The 20,420-nt window shown below is 40.3% G+C and overlaps 1 protein-coding gene across 2 annotated transcripts; it reads right to left on the minus strand.

Moving 5' to 3' along the window:
* Positions 1-7,822: 7,822 nt before the first annotated feature.
* On the minus strand, positions 7,823-19,258 carry LOC110068789 (uncharacterized). Of its 2 annotated transcripts, none has more exons than XM_089279963.1 (3): positions 18,782-19,258; positions 13,925-15,725; positions 7,823-11,209 (listed from the first exon to the last, which is right to left on the minus strand). In XM_089279963.1, the coding sequence occupies exons 1-3, from the start codon at positions 18,842-18,844 to the stop codon at positions 9,411-9,413; spliced, it is 3,663 nt and encodes a 1,220-aa protein (XP_089136089.1). In that variant the 5' UTR covers positions 18,845-19,258; the 3' UTR covers positions 7,823-9,410. The 2 variants fall into 2 exon arrangements, with proteins under 2 accessions (XP_089136089.1, XP_020631857.1); XM_020776198.2 differs by lacking the exon at positions 18,782-19,258 and adding an exon at positions 18,220-18,394.
* Between the last annotated feature and the right edge of the window lie 1,162 nt (positions 19,259-20,420).

Genomic DNA, 20,420 nt, shown 5'->3' on the forward strand with positions numbered 1-20,420 from the left:
AAAAAATTTGTTTTAAAATTACCTAGTTAAAAAAATATTACCTAGGTAAAAATCAAATTTACCGGAAGAAAAAAATTACCTACAACATATATAATATCGTTTTTTTTTAGCTCCCCTCTCTTTATTATTGAGACCTCCCCTATAGTCTACCCCCAAAAAACACAAACAAACCTTTTGTGGTCAGGCAAGAGTTTAGTTTGCTTTAGAGCCTTCACCCAAATTTATTATTTTTTTTTTTATAATTTACTTGTGGAAATGATGTGTAAAGGAAAATAACCATAGATAACCATAGCTGAAATTTGAGGCCCTTTCCTCTCTCCCCACTTTAGTTAGGAAGCAACTGCAACTAGCAAAACTTTATTCCGTCACAATAACATTAATCAGTAAATAACAATAATTTATCATCCATGCAAATAACTGTGAACAAATATAAGAGACAATTATTTATACATGTATAACTGATAACGCATCATCAGGACTAGTGGGTTTCCAAATATAATGTGGGAATTATCTCTACTAAAAACAAATCAAACATTAAAGGTGTACAGAGTTACATTAATATCCCCATAAGAAAAATGTCATAATCTTTTTGTTAGCCTTTGAAAGATAATTTATTTCCTGCCATTATTTACTATTCTTTGTTAATTTTCAGACCATAATAGTGCTACATAAATTCCTCAAAGGATGACCATTTATGGATAATTCAAATAGGAATGTTGTTCTTGCAGTTCAATAAATAATACTGAAAAAAAAGGAGATGGAGAAAGAACCATTGTTGATAGTAAAGCTATGTGGCTGATGTTCTGATCAACCACAAGACGTAGAAAGTATACATTGAGATTTGTTGTTGCACATGGTTGTATAACAGGCTGAAGAGCCTTATTACCATGAAGTAACATGAATTGTAAAAGAGCAATGACATTGCATTGTTTCCCATTCATTTTGTTCATGCAGTTTCCTAAAAAAAATCTTCCTTAATGTACATTGAGGCACACCAATATGAATCACTCTCTTCACATCAGGAACCTCTACATGTATACCAATGCCAGATACTAATGTTATAGTTACATCATTTTAGCTGTATTATATTTTTCGTAACACCATGTACTCATATGGGAATACTGAAATAAATTGGTGTTGTTGTTGTTGTTGAAAGCACCCAAAAGATTAAGCTGTATATAAGCTGGTTGAAAGGTATAAAATGAACAAAAACAATTACATCGACAAAAGCAGTGGGGGATGGGGGACAAAATGGTGGAATAGCCCTATATCTAGTCTTGTAATGTCTACAGGCTTTTCTCAAGCCTGAATGTACAAAAATCATCATTAGATGTTCCAGATAAGCTAATTAAAATTGCTGTAGAGCCATTATGGAAGCCCCCAGCACACATATATAACCACTCGATAACAACTGGCATAGGACTTTTATTTTTTTCGTGGCGTTTTTCTTAACAAGGTAGTAAACCACTTCAAAAGGCCAATTGCTACCCTATACCCTGGTTACCACACACATAGTTTTTTATTCTTTCCATAGCCATATGCAAAATAGATTTCTCTTCTCATATTTATTTAATTATAACACTGATGTAAATTAATTCTGTAAATAATGCACAATAAAAGTTGATCGATTGATTTAATTTGACAGTTTAATGATCTGTTGATTGTGTAAGACCCTTTTTTGTAAAAAAAAAATAGAACAGAATGGGGTTACTTGAAAAAATGAGGACATGAAAGATCATATGAAAGTGAGCACCTTTATTACATATTCCTTGCAAGGAAACATGAGCAAAACTCCAATACAACAAAACTTTCCTGAGTTCAACAGATTTTTATTCTGCTACAGCTTACAAACCTATGTAAATAACCAGGAAGTAAATAGTTCTTACCATTAAAAAAATTTTCTCTTCATCTATCAGCACGGCTTATATTTAAATCCTCTGGTCAGTGATGCAATTTCCACGGCTGATTTCCACAAACGCTTCCGTGTGTCCATAAACAAATTTTACCGTGTCATCGATAGACGTAATACATGCCGTATCCTGATTACGTTGCTTGAAAGCTTTCACAACTGCACCTCGCTCTTTAAACTTCTCCTTTTTATCGAATATGAAGAGAAGAAACAACAAGAACACAGCTATCGATTCCTGAATTTTTCTAGACGGTCCACCACAAAATGCACCGCGAAACCCGTTGGTGAAATATTACACAAGCTGGCAATCGTGTTTGAAGCGGCGACGGCATTTAAGGCCGCTTTCTACTCTCTTTTTAACTCTAAATCACCTAACTTCAGCGAAGTGAAAACACATGTCAGCGTTCCGATCTGTTTACATCTAAAGAATACTCTCTATTCCTCTCTCCCCTCCCTCAGGATTAGTTTTTGAGCATGAGCAGATATGCAGGCCAAAATTACGCATGCGTTACCGGATGTCCGTGATTTACGGACATCCGGTATTAGTATATTCTCAGCTCCGACTATTGCATTTCTAGCTCTCTGATTGGCTCAAAAACTCCGACTATGAGCCATTAGTCGGAGTTTTACCTTATATGGAAAACAGTGCGCCAAGTTTAAAAATTTTCCGCTCTGTAAAATTGTTGAAATAAAAATCGGCGGCAAAAACCCGATTAAGAATATACTAAAACAATTATTCCATTCGACCTTGTTGGATATGAAGTGATCATAACCAACTCGCGCTACGCGCTCGTTGGTTATTTATCACTTCATATCCAACGCGGTTTCATGGAATAATTGTTAAATGGCTGCTACCAGAGCCCTCCGTTTCTCCGACCACGTGACCAAAAGAAACGGAGGCTCTGGGGACGAGAATGGTGCAATACACATTCGAAAAGTGCGCAGAAACGCCTTCCAGAGGTGCTATCGGCTGTTGCAGCAATATTCCAGATTTAAAGAAAGATATACTGTACAATTAACTGACGATGATCGGCTAATGGTGCAACAAAGACGTAAACGATGGTTGATTTTGTCGAACCGAAACAAGCGAACTGAATCTGTGAGAACCATTGAAGAACTCTCACTGGAATTTGTTCCGCAGACTTTCGAACGCTATTTTCATAAATTTTCTGCTTAAAGCTAACCAGAAATTTGTAGAAATACTACCTACAATCTATATTTTCCAATCCTGCAGTATTTATAACATACAAAGTTGTGTGATCCGATCATGATCAAGAAGCGTTATACTGATATGTAAATAGATCGCAACTGTACGCCGCTAACCAACACTTATTTCTCTTTCGATTTAGATGAAAGTCGAAGATTAATCCTTTAGAATACATGATAACAAAATTGTTAGACTCACAGAGTTTTTCGAAGGTTTGGAAATCAGCAGTGCGACAAAGATTCTGTGCAATAGCGTCGAAAATATGACCGCGTAACATTATGTGCGGACCGCTTAGGGAACACATCCTTTTCGCTTATCCGACGAATTTCGCTGCAAACTTTGAGAACAATTTACATTGGTTATTTGGAGTTACGACTTAAAACGTGTGACAATGTGAAATCGGTAATTGTATGAAATGTTTCCTTCCGCCTTGCTTCCCGCAGCTTCAAAAATACAGGTTCAAACAATACGATTTTCAATCGATCGAAGCCAATGTTTTGGAGGTCATCAAGTCTCGAAAACTGCGACACGTACGTCGCTCTTATAAACATGAAGCATTCAACTGAAAGTAAAACACAAGCTGGATTTGACAGAACAATCACACCTTGATAAAATACATTCTCGCTAAGGACAAATGTAAACGGGCTATAACCACGCGTGGGAATCTTATGTTTAGTTGACGAAATTACCATCCAAAGCAGTCCTTGAGTTTTCTTTCCTGCTTTTCGTTTGCCTGCTGCTCCACTTCGTATCTAGCTGTCCATTCCTAATATACAAGCAGCTCGTCCGCAAAGAAGTCTTCCCCTTCGTCGCTTGAAATATTGTAAATTGCTCTCAAAGCTCTAAGCAGTGAGTTCACAGTTGTCGAATTGTCGAATGTGCTCGATCGAAGTCTATTTCGGAGTCTTCCGAATCGAAACTTAACTCTGACTCCAGTGACGAAAAAGAAATGATTCTGAGACAAAACTTGGACGTTTTAGTCCCAAAATACATCGGAACGATTAGTTTTGTGTTCCATTTCCTCGAGCAAATACAGAGAGTTGACTGAGGCGCCATTGTGTTTGGTTCCTGGGTAGACGTCATCAGGTACCGCCGCCCCAGACTCCCTAAAACGCGGTCGTGAAACACTTCAAGCGCGACTTTGAAAGGGCATAGAAAATCGAGGATTCAACCAAATTCAAAAATTTCTTCGCCCAAATGCTTCAAATAAAGTCTAGATTCGTTTTAGTGAAAAAAAAATTTGGGGGTTAGGTGCACTTTAAGCAATAGCTGGTTTTCACGTGACGTCACCAAAATTCGAACTACAAAACTATTGATCTTCCTGAGATTTTACTTAAATGATGTATAAGAGCAGCTGAAAACTACTATTCATACAAATTTTCGCTCCGAATGGGTTCTTGGTTTTGTGATACACTACGCTTGAATTTCTAAGCTTTTGCGTGACGCGGCACTTACATGACGGCCAAGAGAGCTGTTATGATAGTTAAAAAAGTGACTTACTTCGGGGAACTTGGCTATCTGAACAGTTCATGTCTTAGAAAAAGTGTTATTTTAATGTTTTAGAGTTCCTCGAGGGATAAATTCACGCTTTTGTAGCAAAACTCACAGACAGATGTTTCTGTTGGTTTCCGGCCGCCATGTTGGCGCCCATACCGATGGGCACCAGCATGGCGTCTCCATACAAATCTCTATAAATTTGGGTAAAAAATTTCTCCACATATCTCGCATAAGAAAAATTGCTGTGACCAGAATTTTGGCGAGAGTCTTTGCATATTTACCTTCTTTCATTTCCCAGATTCTGGACTTTATCTATTGACCGGTTTTTATTTTTATTTTGATCTATTTTGAATTGCGTGACACTGGAAACCAGCAATTGGAAAGAAGAAGCTTGAAAAAATCAGGGCTTCAACGGGATTCGAACCCGTGACCTCCGCGATACCGGTGCGATGCTCTACCAACTGAGCTATGAAGCCACACATTGGGAGCGAGGTCAATTTATTGAGTTCATATCTTCCCGTGAGAAGTGAAATGATGTGAAGTTTATATGAAATAATTCATATATAGGGGTGGCGAATGGTACCCAGAAAATCGTGGATCTCGGAAATTTTTGATCCGATCTCGAAATCTCGGAAGCTTTTCTGACGAGTCACGAAGTCTCGTTTTTCATGTGTTTCTTTCGGTCTCGGAGTCTCGGATTTGCTTTTTTTTTGCAGAGGTTCTCTGGGAAGGTATTGCGTTGAGCGAGCAGAGTGAGTGTTGCTGAGATTAAGCATGGCGTTTACGCCAACGGCGGCAAATACGGAACTTTTACTTTTCTTTACTTTTGCTTCTCTTATTATATTCACTCAGCCCGCGCGCATGCTCATTTGATCAGGTTTCCGCTGACAATAACCATGTGCACGCTTTGATGCTGAAATCGCACGAAAACATGGTCGGTGGACTGTATTTTTAGCCAATTAAGTCAAAGAAATCAAGTAACTCGATTTAGATTTTATAAGTGGTTAGCCTAAGGACGTGCGATATCATTGTAGTCTGGAATATACCGGCGTGTCTAAGACGGTGTATTCTAAGCTATTGTAGAATACCGTTTCGCAAAACAAACACAATATTTTACTGTAATGGTCTTTGCAATAAAGGAGCACTATGTCTACTGAAGAACTTCTGGAGGTCGTAGAAAATACAAATGTAGATATAACCTCTAAATAAGACGTCTTAAAGAAAACGACCAATTAACAGCAACTGCATGCTTACTTTAATTTGCTTTACTTACGTTATGTAGTGTTCTTACCATGTGTTTGGTAATCCAACGTTTTGCTCTCCTCGTCCTTTGTGGTAAGTTACTTTACATTCGTGAGTCGTGCACGGTGTCGCCTTCTGGAGTAAGCTAAACACTTTACTTTCACGGCAGTTGGCCTGCACTTCTTTAGAACCTCTATTTTAATTCGTTCTTGTTAATCTGGAACTCTTTTGTTCTTTGGGCAAGGGGTATTGTTTGTGTTCTTAACCTGTTGTTAATTTTTTTGTTTCGTTTGGCCAATTATAAAGAACCTTGTAAACGGTGCAGATCGCCCCTTTCACAGTGTCTCTGTCTACCCAGGAGTATAAATGGGTACCTGCAAACTGTCAGGGAACTTTACAGAATGCTTAGTAGGGGTTAACATGCGTCGAACTCCTCGTCCTTGCATGTTACGCCACTTGACACGTGAAGACTTTACTTTTATACCACGTTTTACATGCAGCGAGCTTCCCTCGGCATATAGACCTGTCGGTTGAACAAACGATGCAGTTTTTTCGCAGCCATCTGCTTATTTTCAGTGGTGCTGCCTGCTCGTCTACAAAAGCTTACAAACACTAGTCAAACTTCTTCCAGTATTGAGCCTAGGTTTTATCCATTTCGCGGTCGAAATTATCGTTTTAATAGGTTACTCACAGAGGTGGCCTGTGCAAGAAAATAATTTGCCGACGAATTTGTTCAAACCATGACAGCCGGTCACTATGATGCTTCATTAGTCTTTCACTGCGCGGTTAAAATACAAGCTAATACAGTTTTAGAGTAAAAGCCTTACAAGCACACCAGCAAATGCATATGTAGATCTCCTTAATCGATGCTTACGAATAGCAAGAGCTAGTCAAGATACATCTTTTTTCTGGAGACACGAGAATAATAAGCCCGGGCGTCTTCATGAATAATCATGTTTGAATAATTACAAAGTTAACAATTTACTTACATTTACGTTTTCGCCGTTTCTTGTCCTCCACCCTCTCCTCGTCCATAACGTGTTATATCAACCAGTACGGAAGGTCAAACAATATTTAGCAGCTGAAGTTAGATCGCGTAGTAAGCTCAAGAGACTAACGGATGATCGCCTATGAGAAGCTATGTGATTTTTGAAGCTAGCTGACCGGAAGTTGATGACAGCGCGTGACCTCGACAGTAGTTGAAAGTCGGGTCATGATAGGCCGTAAAAAGGTCGAAATGTTAATGCATAACTAAATAATTGGCGTTTATCCGTGACTGCTATTTTGGTAGTTCAAATAAACTACAAGTTATTGATTGTATATTAGTTTTGACTACTTCCCTAAATGAGATCCAGTTTCAAGCGACCAAGAGCGCACGAATCTCACGTCTCGGACTCGGAGTTTTGCATAATTAAGGTCTCGGGTTCGGCAGTTCTCTGCACCGAGTCTCGGATTTTCCGAAATCGTGTAAGTCTCGGTCTCGAATTTTTAAACAACGGTCTCGGCGTCTCGGCAAGTCTCGGATTTTACCATTCGCCACCCCTATATATGAACTGCGGTTGTAGATGAAAGTGAAGAATCACGGGTTCGAATCCCGTTGAAGCCCCGATTTTTTCAGGCTTCTTCTTTCCAATTGCTTAAATTGGAAAATTTACTGCGATGATCATTCTTCACTTTCATCTACAACCGAGGAAAGGTTGGGCAAAAGCTGAACGTAGTCCAGTTCTGGTCCTCTCTCTGTCACGCAACGCTACGCTCGTGGCGTTGCATGACAGAGGAGGGGTCAGAACCGGACTAAAGGTAACGCTGTTAACAGTAAGTTCGCTGTTAGAGAAAGTGGAAAAAACTTCGAAATTGTTGCACGAGGGGATCTTTCTTTTGCGATGAACATTTTCATTAGACTATCACGTGCAAACTCGAAGCGAGGTTGTCACGTGCGCGTAATGTTTCACACTTCACCAACAAAACTTTTTAAAGCATATTTTATTCTATGCAATGAATTTAGAAATATATTAAGTCCATAAAAAGTGTGCAATTCAGCGCATTACCATAGCTGTATTTACAAAGCTAGCCTGTTTTAAGCTCTCGTTGGAATTGTTTGGGGGAGAGCGAAGCAAATAAAAGACATTTCTGCGGACAAAACTGAAACAAATAAAGAACTACGTTAGCCTTTTCCACACTGTAACAAAACGTAAGATCACTGACAATTATTTATCAACAGTTTTTTTGAGTTAGTACTCAATGCTAGCAATCGGCAATGACTTAAAGGAGCTCAGTCACGTTATTTTGAGTTATTTTGGCCACGTACAAAATTACCTTTAAATTGGAGGAAACCTGAAAAGAGTAGTTTACTAAGATAGAAAAACATTAAAGAGATAATAATAAACCATACAAGAACAAAAATGTTTAAGGATGGAAAGGATTAACATGGATTACAAATGACGAACTTGAAAAATGCGAAAGATGCGCCAACCTTGAGGTACTGAGGCTCCTTTAACTTGAGCCCTAGCCTACGCTGGAGTCATGTGAGAAGATTTTAACTCATGTTTGAAATAAGAAATAAGTTTTCTTAATACTTTGCCCATGAAAAAATTCGCTAGTTGGATACAGGGCAAAAAAGGCTTCCAGGCTGCAACTACTCCCAATTAATACACTGCGAAAGCGAAGAAAGAAAGCAACGACCAGAGAATTAAAAAATCATTCTTATCACGAATGTAATTTGGTGAACCCGTGTCGTAAACAGTCTTTCTCGGCGAGGATAAAAGAAACAAACGTATATTTACAATTTATCAGAAGTTTATAGTATTTTAAACTTCTGACTATATACAATGTATAAATACAGTCCTATTCCGCTAAATCATCACCAGCCCTTTCGCGCCATGGGACGCATTAAGCCTTAATGCAATAAATAGGCGTCGTTGCTCCTTAACTCAGACATCTTCTCTGAAATAGACCCGCTATGGTCAAACCGAAGGGCTTTCAACTGCAGTTGTCATATAGAGCTTAGAAATGCTCCAAGACCTATGCGGAGAAAGACGAGTTACATTGAAAGTAAATTCACGATTTCAAGTCGAAACACAAAAGAGGATTAAAGTTTTGCAGTGTACAGCAAAAAACCGCGTGTAAGAAACTACATTTTTTGAAGACTTACAAAATAGGTTCTTGCAATTCGGGGTAGTTATTGGCAATTTAGGCTAAATAGGTTCTTAATTAGGTCTTAATTTCTACGAAGGAGATATAGCTGTTGATTACCAGACAAATAAGTAAAGTTTGGTTTGGTCCTTAAATGTACAGTATGTATTCACAACTGTATTAGGTCTTTTCTTGTAATATAAATTTTCAATCTGAAAGTCCCACTCCTTGGTTAAAATGTTTACCATAATTTAACTGTAACCCGCGTATTAGAACCTGCTTGATCTTGTTGCTAAACAGGTTCTTACACCTTTGGGTATTAAAATTGCAAATTTCTGCCAGCAGGTTCCTAAACCGCCATTAGGTTCTTACACGTGGGTTTTCACTGTATTTGAAATATCGAAGTTAAGGTTTGTCTACAAGTTACTCAACTATCGCTTTCAGCGAAGCCTCATACTTGGTCAGCTCCGCTTCGAATCTTTCGCAATCCCTTTTCTTCGCCGTAATTTCCGCCTGTAGCATACCTTCGTCTCGCGTGGCCTCAGTCATCTCGTTCCAGGTTTCTTGGAGTTCTTGCAGCAGCTTCTGTCTCCGTTCCTCCGTGTTGGTAATCCGCTGACGCACTTGCGCGAGGGCCTCCTCTTTCTCCTCCAGACCCCTCCGAGCTTGGACCAACTCCTGTTGAAACTTGGCGTGCAAGGAGTTCAAGAAGTTCTTCTTCTCAGATCGAGGCATGGTCCTAATACCGGAGATAATGGAAGACTCTTCGTTGTTGTTCTTGCTCTGATTTGCTGTAGGGTGTGCTACATTGGTAACCTTAATGTGATTGGTTGTCGCAGACTCAGTGTTATTTCCAGAGTTACCATTGGCTGACCAGGAAGCCGCAACGACCATGCCGTCATCAGCTGGCGGAAGTGACGTAGAGCTTGCTTTTCCGGGCGACGTCTTCACGACCGGAGGCAATGGCGTGTTATCCGAAATGTCAGAAGGACAAGGCAAGTCGTTCACTATGACTGGGCTTTCTCTAGAAGGCGCCGTTAAATGACCTACTTCTCCAGGTTCCTTCTTGACTGTAAACAGCCTGACACGAGCAGCAGCGCCATCTGGAATGACGGGACTCATTGCATACTCCATAGGGTGAAAAAGGGTAGCTGGTGGTGAATGTATGGGCGAAGAGTCTGGTGGGGCATCTTTTTCAGGGGTCTGCAGTAGGTCCTTCAAAGGGCGCTCGTCCTCAGAGAGCTCCTCCTCAGGGAGCTTCTCCTCAGGGAGCTCCTCCTCAAGGAGCCCCTCCTCAGGGAGCTCCCCCTGAGGGAGCTCTTCCTCAGGGAACTCCTCCACAGGGTCATCATTACCACCTACGTTGTTCCAATCTTGGTCCCGTGGCCGAAGAATTCCCGCCATTTCGTACGAGCTCAAATCCTCGGCGAGATCAGACGGGGTTTTGCCTTGGGCGTCAACAGTTTCCTTAAGGACTTCCATGATTTCCGGGTCGATGTTTTTCAGGACGCTCTTTATAACGCGATGCCCCACCCCGTGTCTGCAGGCCAAGATGTGCAGAAACGTCTCCTGGCTGTTGTTGGTCTTCAAAAGAAGTTCTCGTACAACATCCGGCGTGAGTTTTCCGGTTGATCTCAGACGGGTCAACTCTTTGACCAAACGTTCAAAATAACCTTCATACGTGTTCATTCTCTCCAACTCGCCCGTACAATCGAGGATCACTTTTGCCAAACAGTGAAAGGGCGTGTCACCCTCCTTGTTACAAATCGTGATAAGTCTTGGAAGGTTTTCTGTTAGCGTTCTCAGTGTCTTTGAAAAGACCTCTAAAATGGTCTTGCTGGGGCTTTTCTTCCGTACCATGGCCCGGTCAAGGGACAGCAGCATTCGGTGCAGCCCGGTCTCGCCAGTGCGTTCAGACTGCACGCCTAGATTGAATTCCTTCATGGCTGCCAACCTCTCCAGCACTTTGAATTTGCCGAGGACGCAGGCCCAGTGGACCAAGGGATACTTAAAGGAAGCGACCGGGTCAGGGATGTCGGCATTAGCGCGTACACAAGAGAACTTTCCCAGTTGATTCACGTATTCATTAACTTGTTTCATGAAGGAGTCTAGATAAGCTGTAGCTGCGCCATAATTGTAATTGGAACACTTGAGGAGGCTTAGCAGGAGCTTGTGGTGTTGAAATGTGCAATTACTGCCGCAAAACGGCGTGTGCTTAGGTGCTGCAACCAAACAAAGAAAGAAAATTCAGGGTTAATTCTCTACTTTGAAAACATCCAGACTTAAAAAATTAATTAGACCCACTTAATAAACGTAAGGTAAAGTCTGACCCATTAGGCCTGCACTTAGCTCCAGTACTCCAAAGCATGAAGCGACTAGGAGTGTTTTTACTACCCCCTGGATAGAATGCTACTCCATTGCTGGTTTACACACGCCACTTAAAATCTGGACTTCAGTAGGATAAGAAAATTGCACACTGTCCCTTCCGGGGAGGGGGCCTCCCCTACAAAAAGGACAGGGGTGCCCATCGTACCTTTCACGGGTGTTCAGTATCATAAGGTCCATAGCGGGAGCTTTTGCAGTACCTGTCAGGGTATTGAGCCGAACAGGACAGGAGATAATGTGTTGTTTTACAATTACAACCTCTTAGTGGTGAAAAAAATTTCAAGCCACAACCAAAAAACACGATCTTGGTAACTCTAAGGAGTTCTTTTCAAAATTTCCAAAAATCCTGACCTCCCCCCCTGCCCCCCGGGCTGTCCCTAGACTTTTTTAGGCTTTGTTAAATGCAGCTGTTGCTCATAGCACAATGTCTATTCAGTCAATGCATCAATCTGGAATAATCACTTAGCTTTAAAACGACATTGCTGAACAATGTTAAAGGTGTCTGAGCTGAGCTTTTTACAGTAAATGTGGGAAGAAAATTTTTGGACTTAAGCTGGTGACCACATAATAGAGGGTGTCCGCTTAATATGGGGTCCGCTTAAAGGTTTCACTATATTCCGTTGACAAAACATCTAACTCAAAGTTAGACTGAGAGCAGTCTCTTTCTTTTCCTAGTGTGCAATGTAAGTACTTGCATACAAAGGAAAAGCTAGCCTGCAGTGCAGGCGTCTTATTGGAGCGAGTTACCGTTACAACCTTGCGACCGCCATGTTAGACCGCCATGTTAGACGGTGGGGGATCGGGGAGGGGAAAAAATGAGATTTTCTTCGCTCCAGCCCCTCCCCTATCCTTCCTCTTGCCTATCATTAACCCCCTTGGTAAACCTTTCTTTCTCTCTCCAGTCTTCCACTGCACGACAAATTCAAGATGGCGACTAAACTTTTTATGATGTGAGCACTCGCTCAAAAAATCTCGCCTGCTCTGCAGGCTAAGCAAAAGAAGAACGACAGAATGACGAGAAGCAGAGGTGCGGCAAGAAGCAAAAATTAAGGGTGAATCCATAGGCCACACATGAAATGCAATCTGATAATTTCCAATCTGGCCCCTAGCCAACCTAACTCAGACAATAACTTCTTTTACATGGTTGTCAACGTATCCGCTTTGAGGCTGTTGCCTAAGGAAATATTTAAGGGGCCCAAGCCATGTTTTAGGAGCCCGGTGTATAAAACTTGCTGTGGCTAATCCTGGGGGGCGGGGGGGGGGGGGGGGGGCTGGGGAGGGGAGGGGGTTTTGGAGCAACTTGGTAAATTTTGGAGAGGGGCCCCAGGGGTGTCCCCCTTCTCTCTGTTGAGATTTTCCCTGAGACACTAATATCAATCAAATTTTTGGAATCAAACGTTCAGCGAGGGTCATGACTGAGGAAGAACATTATTTATGTTGTAATTTGAACAAAATAAATTACATTCAATAATTGGTGTATACAAGCAAGTGCTGCAGCTGTTAATTATATTGTTGCTTTTGTTTTTGAGTTTTGCCATTCCAGAGAAGCCAACCTAAATAAAATTAAACCTGGGGGATCACCAATTTTTACCTTCTCGACCCTAAAAAAATGTTGTTAAAAGTAGAGCTCCTCCTATTTAGCAACAAAAATGCATCAAATATTCCAAAATTCTGCCCTGAAAAATGGTCTAAAACCAGCCAAAATAAGCACTTTCCTTGGAATTTGGGAGATTTGGTGACATGCATGCACAGGAGCTAGACCAGGAGAATGTGGGAGACTCCTGGATAATCAAATGGCAAATGATGTGCCAACCTGTCTGACCCCACCCATCCTATCTTGCTGAATTGCTTTCAGTAGGAACATACAGAGGTAAAACTAACTGACCAATGTTTGAGGTTTTGCTCATGCTGTTTGATTGGAAATGAAACATTGCAAAATGGATGAAGTCATTTAAAAAAATGCAGATCAAACCTACTGTTTTCATTTCCAAAAACTACAGTAGAACCTCATTATCTTGAACCTCATTATCTTGAACTCTGTTGTCATGAATTCCCTGCTATCCTAAAGTCAAATTATTTTTTGACCCTTCCATGTACTTTTCATTTATTAGCTATCGACTATCTCGAGCTCCTGCTATCTTGATTTTTTCGGTTCCCTTGAGGGTTCAATTTCTAGGATTCCATATACACTTAATTACTCGTCCTGTGAGAAGCAGTTAGTTTAATTTGTTTTCCTGTGAATGTCGATGTTTCCCAAGACGAAATTGAGGGAAACATCGAGATTTGAGGGGAAACAAAACTGTTTCCCAAGGGACCAGTTATCAAGTCTTTTGTTATATAGCTAAAGTTTAGTGCAAAGTAGTAAGGCAAGAAGAAGTAAAAGTAACCACTGGTTAGTGGAAGACCTGGCATAATTGTCGCCTGACAGAGCGACATTTAGATCGAGCCATTGCCTCGTGACCATAAATCAACCAATAGGAACGTGGGTTAGATTCAACTAAACTCCAGCTGTATAACAAGTGTGCTCATAAAATGATTCAGAAGATTCTCACCTGCTTCCATCTCCATCTCAGTTTCATCAAGTCGGACATCTCTTGCTTCCTTCTCCTTCTCCTTCTCCTTCTGCTGATCGTCACCAACATCAGTGTTCTCTTTCTTTTCCTCATCTTCCAGCTCTTCCTCTTCTTCTTCATCATCGCCTTCCTCTTCCTCTGCAGACTCTATGTCATCATCAGAGTCATCATCAAGCACAAAGCCTGCATCCTCCTCAGCATCACTCTCAGAATCTGATGACAAGTCAGTGATACGAACTCTCTTCCTGTTTGGACCTCTGGCCTTTCCAGCACCCGGAGCTGGTCTCTTTTGACTGCTCTTCAAAGGCTCCCCTTTGGAGAAGCTGCTTACAGTGTTTGAAAGACTAAGGAAAACATTACAGTCTGAGGGTATAGCTTCTTTGTCATCAGGCAAATCTGGAGTGCTGTTAATGTTGTCTACATCCATCTTTTCTTCCTCTGCAGCTGAAGCTGATGAAGTATTCACATTGTTCTCAGTTGCAGCCTCAGTTGTAGCACTGGGTTTTTCTGCCATTGTGGCAGTTACATCTTTTGCAGGATAACACTTTGGAAAAGGCTCTATTGTTCTTTTGGTTGGCATGCCACAATCAGCTGGTTGTTCTGTCACCTCAGCGGCAGGAGGATCACATGAACACATTTTGAGGCCTTCTGTTTGTAGCTCATCAGCATTAGTCACTCTCGCTTCCTGTTGACCTCCTGGAGACGTGCTTTTTGTCGCTTGAACAGGTGTCTGCTCCTCACTGGATGTCTTACAACTTTGATTTGTGTCTTTATCAGATGACACACCATTTACCTGGGAAGATTTTTCAGCTGTACTTTTTGCAGATCCTTTTTCCTTTTGCTGGGAGGACTTCTTAGCGGTATAAGAAATCTTAGGGGGGTTCCCACTACTTACAGCTTTTTTCAAACTGTTTATAACTATATCTGGTGCTCCAAGACCCTTAAGCATTTCAAAAGATCTTTTTTCAACAGCAATCTGACGTGGGGTCTTGCCCTGATTGTTTTTGGTTTTGGACAGTTTCTCACTGGCTGACGCAAAGTTTCCAAAGAGGTAATTCAAAGTATCAGTTGACTTCTCATCTGCCACCATAAGATGAAGGAATGTATCACCTTTCTTGTTCACTGATGATAACAAATTTTCTTCTTTCTCGGCTGAAAATTTATCACTCTCCTTGATCTTTAACAACAAAGTCTTCAAGAGAGCCCTGGAACATGAATCAGAGCTGCATTGCTTGGCACAGCAATGCAAAATTGAATCATCATTGTTGGTTTCTTTTTCACACAAGGCTTCAGGCATATACTTCAAGAAGACATCTAAGATGTGCCCAAGCATACCTTCAATGTACTCGGTGGACCACTTGGGGTTCACACCAAATGAGAAACATTGGGCCATCGAAAACAAAGGTCCCTCTTGGCTCTTTCCTGTTTTCACTGTAAGCTCAAAGCCTTTCTCGCTGACAAGATATTCCAAGGCCTTGTACTTTGCAAGGATACAAGCCCAGTGTATCAGTGGAAATTGCATTTCAACATTTTTGTCAGGAACACAATCCCCGCGAAGCCACTTTGTTTTGGTGAACTTATCCAGGGTTTTTTTGAATTCCATTTTTCCAGCTTCAGCATTATTTGCACACTTAACCAGAGACATAAGCAACTCATGATGTTTGCCTGAGTTTGAGCATCCTGATGACCCAGATTCAAGGCACAAAGGGCATTTAGATGGAGGCCAAACACCTCCTGGTGATGATGATGGTGACTTTTTACCAGACCGAGGACTTTGGGTCTAAAAAAAACAACAACAACAACAACAACATATCAATGTAATTACAAATTACAAATTATGATAGAACTACAGTTACTAGAGTTTCACGCTTAAAGCAATCATCAGACTGTGCCCATAGCGGTGGTTGAAACAAACTTTAAACTGACTCATGGAAGGTGTGGAGTGACCCTGTTTCTGATTGGCTGCATAGAACTTATTCTCGTGCTGCCATTTCGTTACAAGTTCAGATCTGTTGGTTAGAAGTGTAGACTTGTCTGCAGATACATACATACATAAAACTTTATTTTATCTCACACTTTGAGTTTTCAGGATAGAATGCAGAGTTTTTCTGTCAAACACAAATTGCAGCGTGACAGGGTTCCCTTGCACAGACTTGCTTGTGTAATAGATCACTTGATTGAGAAATCAGTGTTATTGTCTTTCAGGTCCCAGATATGTTTTTACTTTGTTTATACATGTAATAATGGCATTATCATTTGAAGCAACTGAATGTGATATTGTGGGCTTCCTGTAGCGCAAGCATGCTTGTCACTGACCGCAATTCATCTTTGACTTACACTGAAGGGATTTCTACATCAGATGAATATGAAAAAACTGAAATTTGAATGAAAGAAATCAACTTCAAATGCCCCTTATGAAAAAAATATCTGTCAAATTAAAGTGAACTCTTGTATATTGTGCAAATTGGAAAAGCAGGAACATTTTGATTTTTCTTTGACATGTTAATTGTGACATGACTGATTCTGATTGTTATTATTTTGATCATCCTTGGAGACCCAGGAACTACTAGTTGGGACAATGCAATATTTTTGGGTGAGCAATATTTTTGGGCAAAAGTTTACAACTCTCCTGCTCTTGTTGTAAACTTTTGCCCGAAAACATCACTTGCCTGAAAATATTGCACTGTCCTGGGTCTCCGAGGATGTATTTTGATTTGAATTGGTTCTATAATATTTCTTTTAGCTCAACATTTAGCCAAGGATGTCTTATTTTCTAAAGTTTGTTTAAAAAGAGTCTTGTCCAAGAACAGAACATGATAACCCTGGCCAGGGTTTGATCCCAGACCACTTGATCCACAGTTCAACCCTTAAGCCCCCATGCTTTCTATTTAACAATTAGATTATGAGCTTGAGAACACATCAACACTTAAATAAAGTGATTATTATTATTATTATTATATTATTATTATATTATTATAAACACTCCTCTTTTTTTTATTAAAAAAAATATTATTATTATTATTATTATTATTGAGATTTATATCACATGAAAATTGACAAGGGTGCAGTCAAACTCGATGGCCAGGCATAGAAATCCAGAGCACATAATTTATTTGTTTTAGTATAAATCTTTTAGTCATTCAAAACTTTATCTAAATCCTCTTCACAGACACTTTGAAAATGTAAATGTCCTAACAACCACACACTGCTAGGCTACTCCCCATCCAATACAGGACAGTGAGTGGTGTAGCTAATAAGAGAGCAGTATTTGCGATAGAATGCTAATAAATTTATACTAATATATGTGTGGACTTAAAACACATTTATTTGTGGCTCCTGCACTTATTTAACTTCTACATGCATCAAATGTCATACCACTGTACATAATGGCCAACTAGTTAGGACATAAATGATTAATGTGCAATAAACAAGCATGAAAATGTTGATCATTAGCAAAGAATTGAACCCCAGTCTCCTGGGATCATTTTTACTAAAGACATCTGCGGTAGAGTGTCTCTGGATACCCTCAATCAACATTCCATCAACATCTCCATCTACACAAGATCGACATCTCAGTCACCACTTCGTTGGCATCAAATTGACCATCCATTGAAATCTTGATCGACACTTGATTGACACTCAATTGCCAGTTGGTCACTGGTTGGCAGAGTGTTGACTGACTCATATGTATCGATCGACACTTGATGGTGTGTCTGCAAAAATTAGTGGACTGTCCACCAACTGTGGACTGAGATGTCAATCAACTGTTGACTGAGTGTTGATCAAGATGCTGAGTGTTGGTCAACTAAGGGTCAATTGGGGGTATCAAACAACACTCAACCACGGATGCCTTTAGTACACATGATCCATCTCCTGCTTACAAGGCAAATGCGATAAACACTACAACACGTGTGAACTGACAGTGCCAGTGCAATAGACAAATCATAATTTACTTATTACATAATTGGGATCACAAAGTAAATCACACAGAGTATCCACACAAACTCGCAAATTATGCATGAAACTGACGGTAAGATTTGGCTTTACTTCACTTAGCATCTATGTAAAGACCGGTCATATCAATGGGGTGGAACAAAACACATTAACTATGACCAGAGGAACGATAATATGCTACGTGAACATACACCAAAGATCAGTACTCGCCACTGTACAATTTATTTTCGCACAGCATCTTATCCGAAAAGCCATGTCACACAGTGTCACACCACTAGATTTTACGAGCTCTAAACACGGGCACACATCTTCATACTGACCTTTGAAGTTTTCTTTGTAGCCATGAAATTGTAACACGCGTTATATTCGATTCTACACAGCGATCTTCCAATTTCGAGACAGATCTGTCGCGAACGCGAAAATGATGGCAAAAGTCTAGTACCAAATCGTCACAAGCATGGACACCACTTGCATACACTGTCGAACGAAAATCTATCCCATATTAATCCTTCCACGCGCCACGTGACAAAAAACGCGCCAAATTTAATTATAGCGACAAAAGCGCATTTTGTGGTTACAGTTCTCCAGAACGAATCAGCACTTGCTACGATTTAAGCGTAAAAAACTACAATCAACGACATAAATCGTAGCATCTCTTACTTTGTTCAAGAGACTTAAGATGGAATTAATTCAACTGACTTGAATTACTCCGTTGTTTAAAGACCAGAGCCTGGAACCGGATGCGTGAAACTCGATTTCCACCATTTTTTTTTTGGCTATAAGTCGTTCAATATCCGAAGGCCGATCGGTAAAGGTCGCTGGTATAGAACGGGCGTTAAACAATGAACAATGATTTGTTTTATAAGAGGCTTGCAAACCGACCTTATTCACGTGGTCCTCTTTCGGTTGGCTCCGTTCTTCCGCTGTAGTTAACCAGGCTAGCATGTTTCAAACCTGCTTGCTTCCTTTTACCTTGCTAGTCCATTCGAGGTGATTCGTTCCTCAAACGCCTGAATCGTTATAAACGTAACTTGGAAAATTTCAATTATTTTACTCTCAGATGGCTGTCGCTGACTCGTGTGACTGAAGGCTCCAGGAAAAGACTAGTGTCAAAGTCCATGACCAGGCCTGGTCCATGACTGAAAGATAATGAAGTACCATTGGTCTCGTTATAGAAGAAGCATGTCACCGTCAAGGTGATCAGTAGCGAATCTAGGAGAGGGGCCCGGGGGACCGGCTCCCTCCTTACTTTGGGTATAAAAAAAATCGCAGAAGAAAGAAAAGCCGGCAGGCCAGGGCAAGCAAAAAAAAAAAAAACCCGAAAAGAGTCTGAAAAGGTTAAAAGTAAAAACTGGTGAAATTAAAAAAAAACAACAACAACAACAGGTAGTCGAATTATTTTGGTTCTACAACTTTTCGAAAGTTTGGTTTCCTGCGTTGCATAACGTACGTAATAAGTGCGCTCGGTCAATATCAACTGTAGCACTCAGGCCAACATGACTAATAAACTAAGAGCTAGCCAGAAACTAAGTCGAGCTTTTTTTATTAGCGCGCCATCAAGCTTAGTAGACCTAGCGAATTATTTTGAGAAATAATTGGTTTTTACTTATTATATTTTATCAACTTAATAAATGTAGATGTAGATTACGTTTATTTCAAAGCTAGATTAACACATAATGCTTCACGTCATCACAGTTCTCTTGGGTAGTAATTAAGTCAATCTGGGAAAAGAATCACTTTTATGCCAATAGCTCTCTTGTGACCGGTTTTTGTCAGTTTGTTGTTAGCATGCAAATTTTTTGCTATGTGCTAAGAAGAATGTAATTATTATTGATGCTCGACGGTATCTTACGAAACCGTTAACGTGAAATTCCATCGGAAAACGAACCATTGAAATGGTGTTTTTATGATCAGTTAAAAGGAAGCCATTCCAAGGATTGCAAAGGTCTAGAAGCCAGTGTATATCCACGTGAAGCGTGCAGAGGGCTTAGTTTTCTATGGATGTGTATGGATGTGTATCATCACCGAATAGTTAAAAATTGTGAATTTCAACTTTTGTCAGGCTGCATTGTTCACGAAAGAGAAACTTGTACCAAATCAGTAGTCAAGAGGTTAAAGAAATCATCACAACTTGGACGAGGAAAAGTGTGAAGGCGGATGTAGAAGATATAAGAAATCACTCCAATTAACGAAACCGAAATATAAAAGACAAAAAATATACAAACAAAAACAAAGAACATTCTTCGCTACCGGACATCGATAATTGCGGAATAAAGAGAAAGGTAAGAATTTGACGGTTATATTAAATGGAAACAAAACTTTTCACTAGAAAAAGTTTCTCCGCCGTTCCGTGCTTGAAAGTGCCATTTTCAAGCGACAATGAAGTTGCCAAGGGAACTGGAAGAGCGCGAAGTGGAAGCCGTGTTATATTTTTGGATGAAAATGGCAATGAAAACAAAGAAGAAAGCCAAGAAACAGCGCTTATATACAAGAAAGGCAGGAAGACCTCCAAAGAGGCAAG

The sequence above is a fragment of the Orbicella faveolata genome, unplaced genomic scaffold (genome assembly GCF_042242905.1).
Source record: "Orbicella faveolata isolate gen_17 unplaced genomic scaffold, um_ofav_v1 contig_47, whole genome shotgun sequence".
Classification (NCBI taxonomy): Eukaryota; Metazoa; Cnidaria; class Anthozoa; order Scleractinia; family Merulinidae; genus Orbicella; species Orbicella faveolata.

Bases quoted from the DNA above. Each gene is read 5' to 3' on its own strand.
- LOC110068789 (XM_089279963.1), bottom strand. From the start codon at position 18,844: ATGCTAGCCTGGTTAACTACAGCGGAAGAACGGAGCCAACCGAAAGAG. The intron at 15,726-18,781 runs GTCGGTTTGCAA...TGTTTTTTTTAG, and splicing joins AAGAGGACCACGTGAATAAG to ACCCAAAGTCCTCGGTCTGG. The intron at 11,210-13,924 runs GTGAGAATCTTC...GTTTGGTTGCAG, and splicing joins TGAGATGGAGATGGAAGCAG to CACCTAAGCACACGCCGTTT.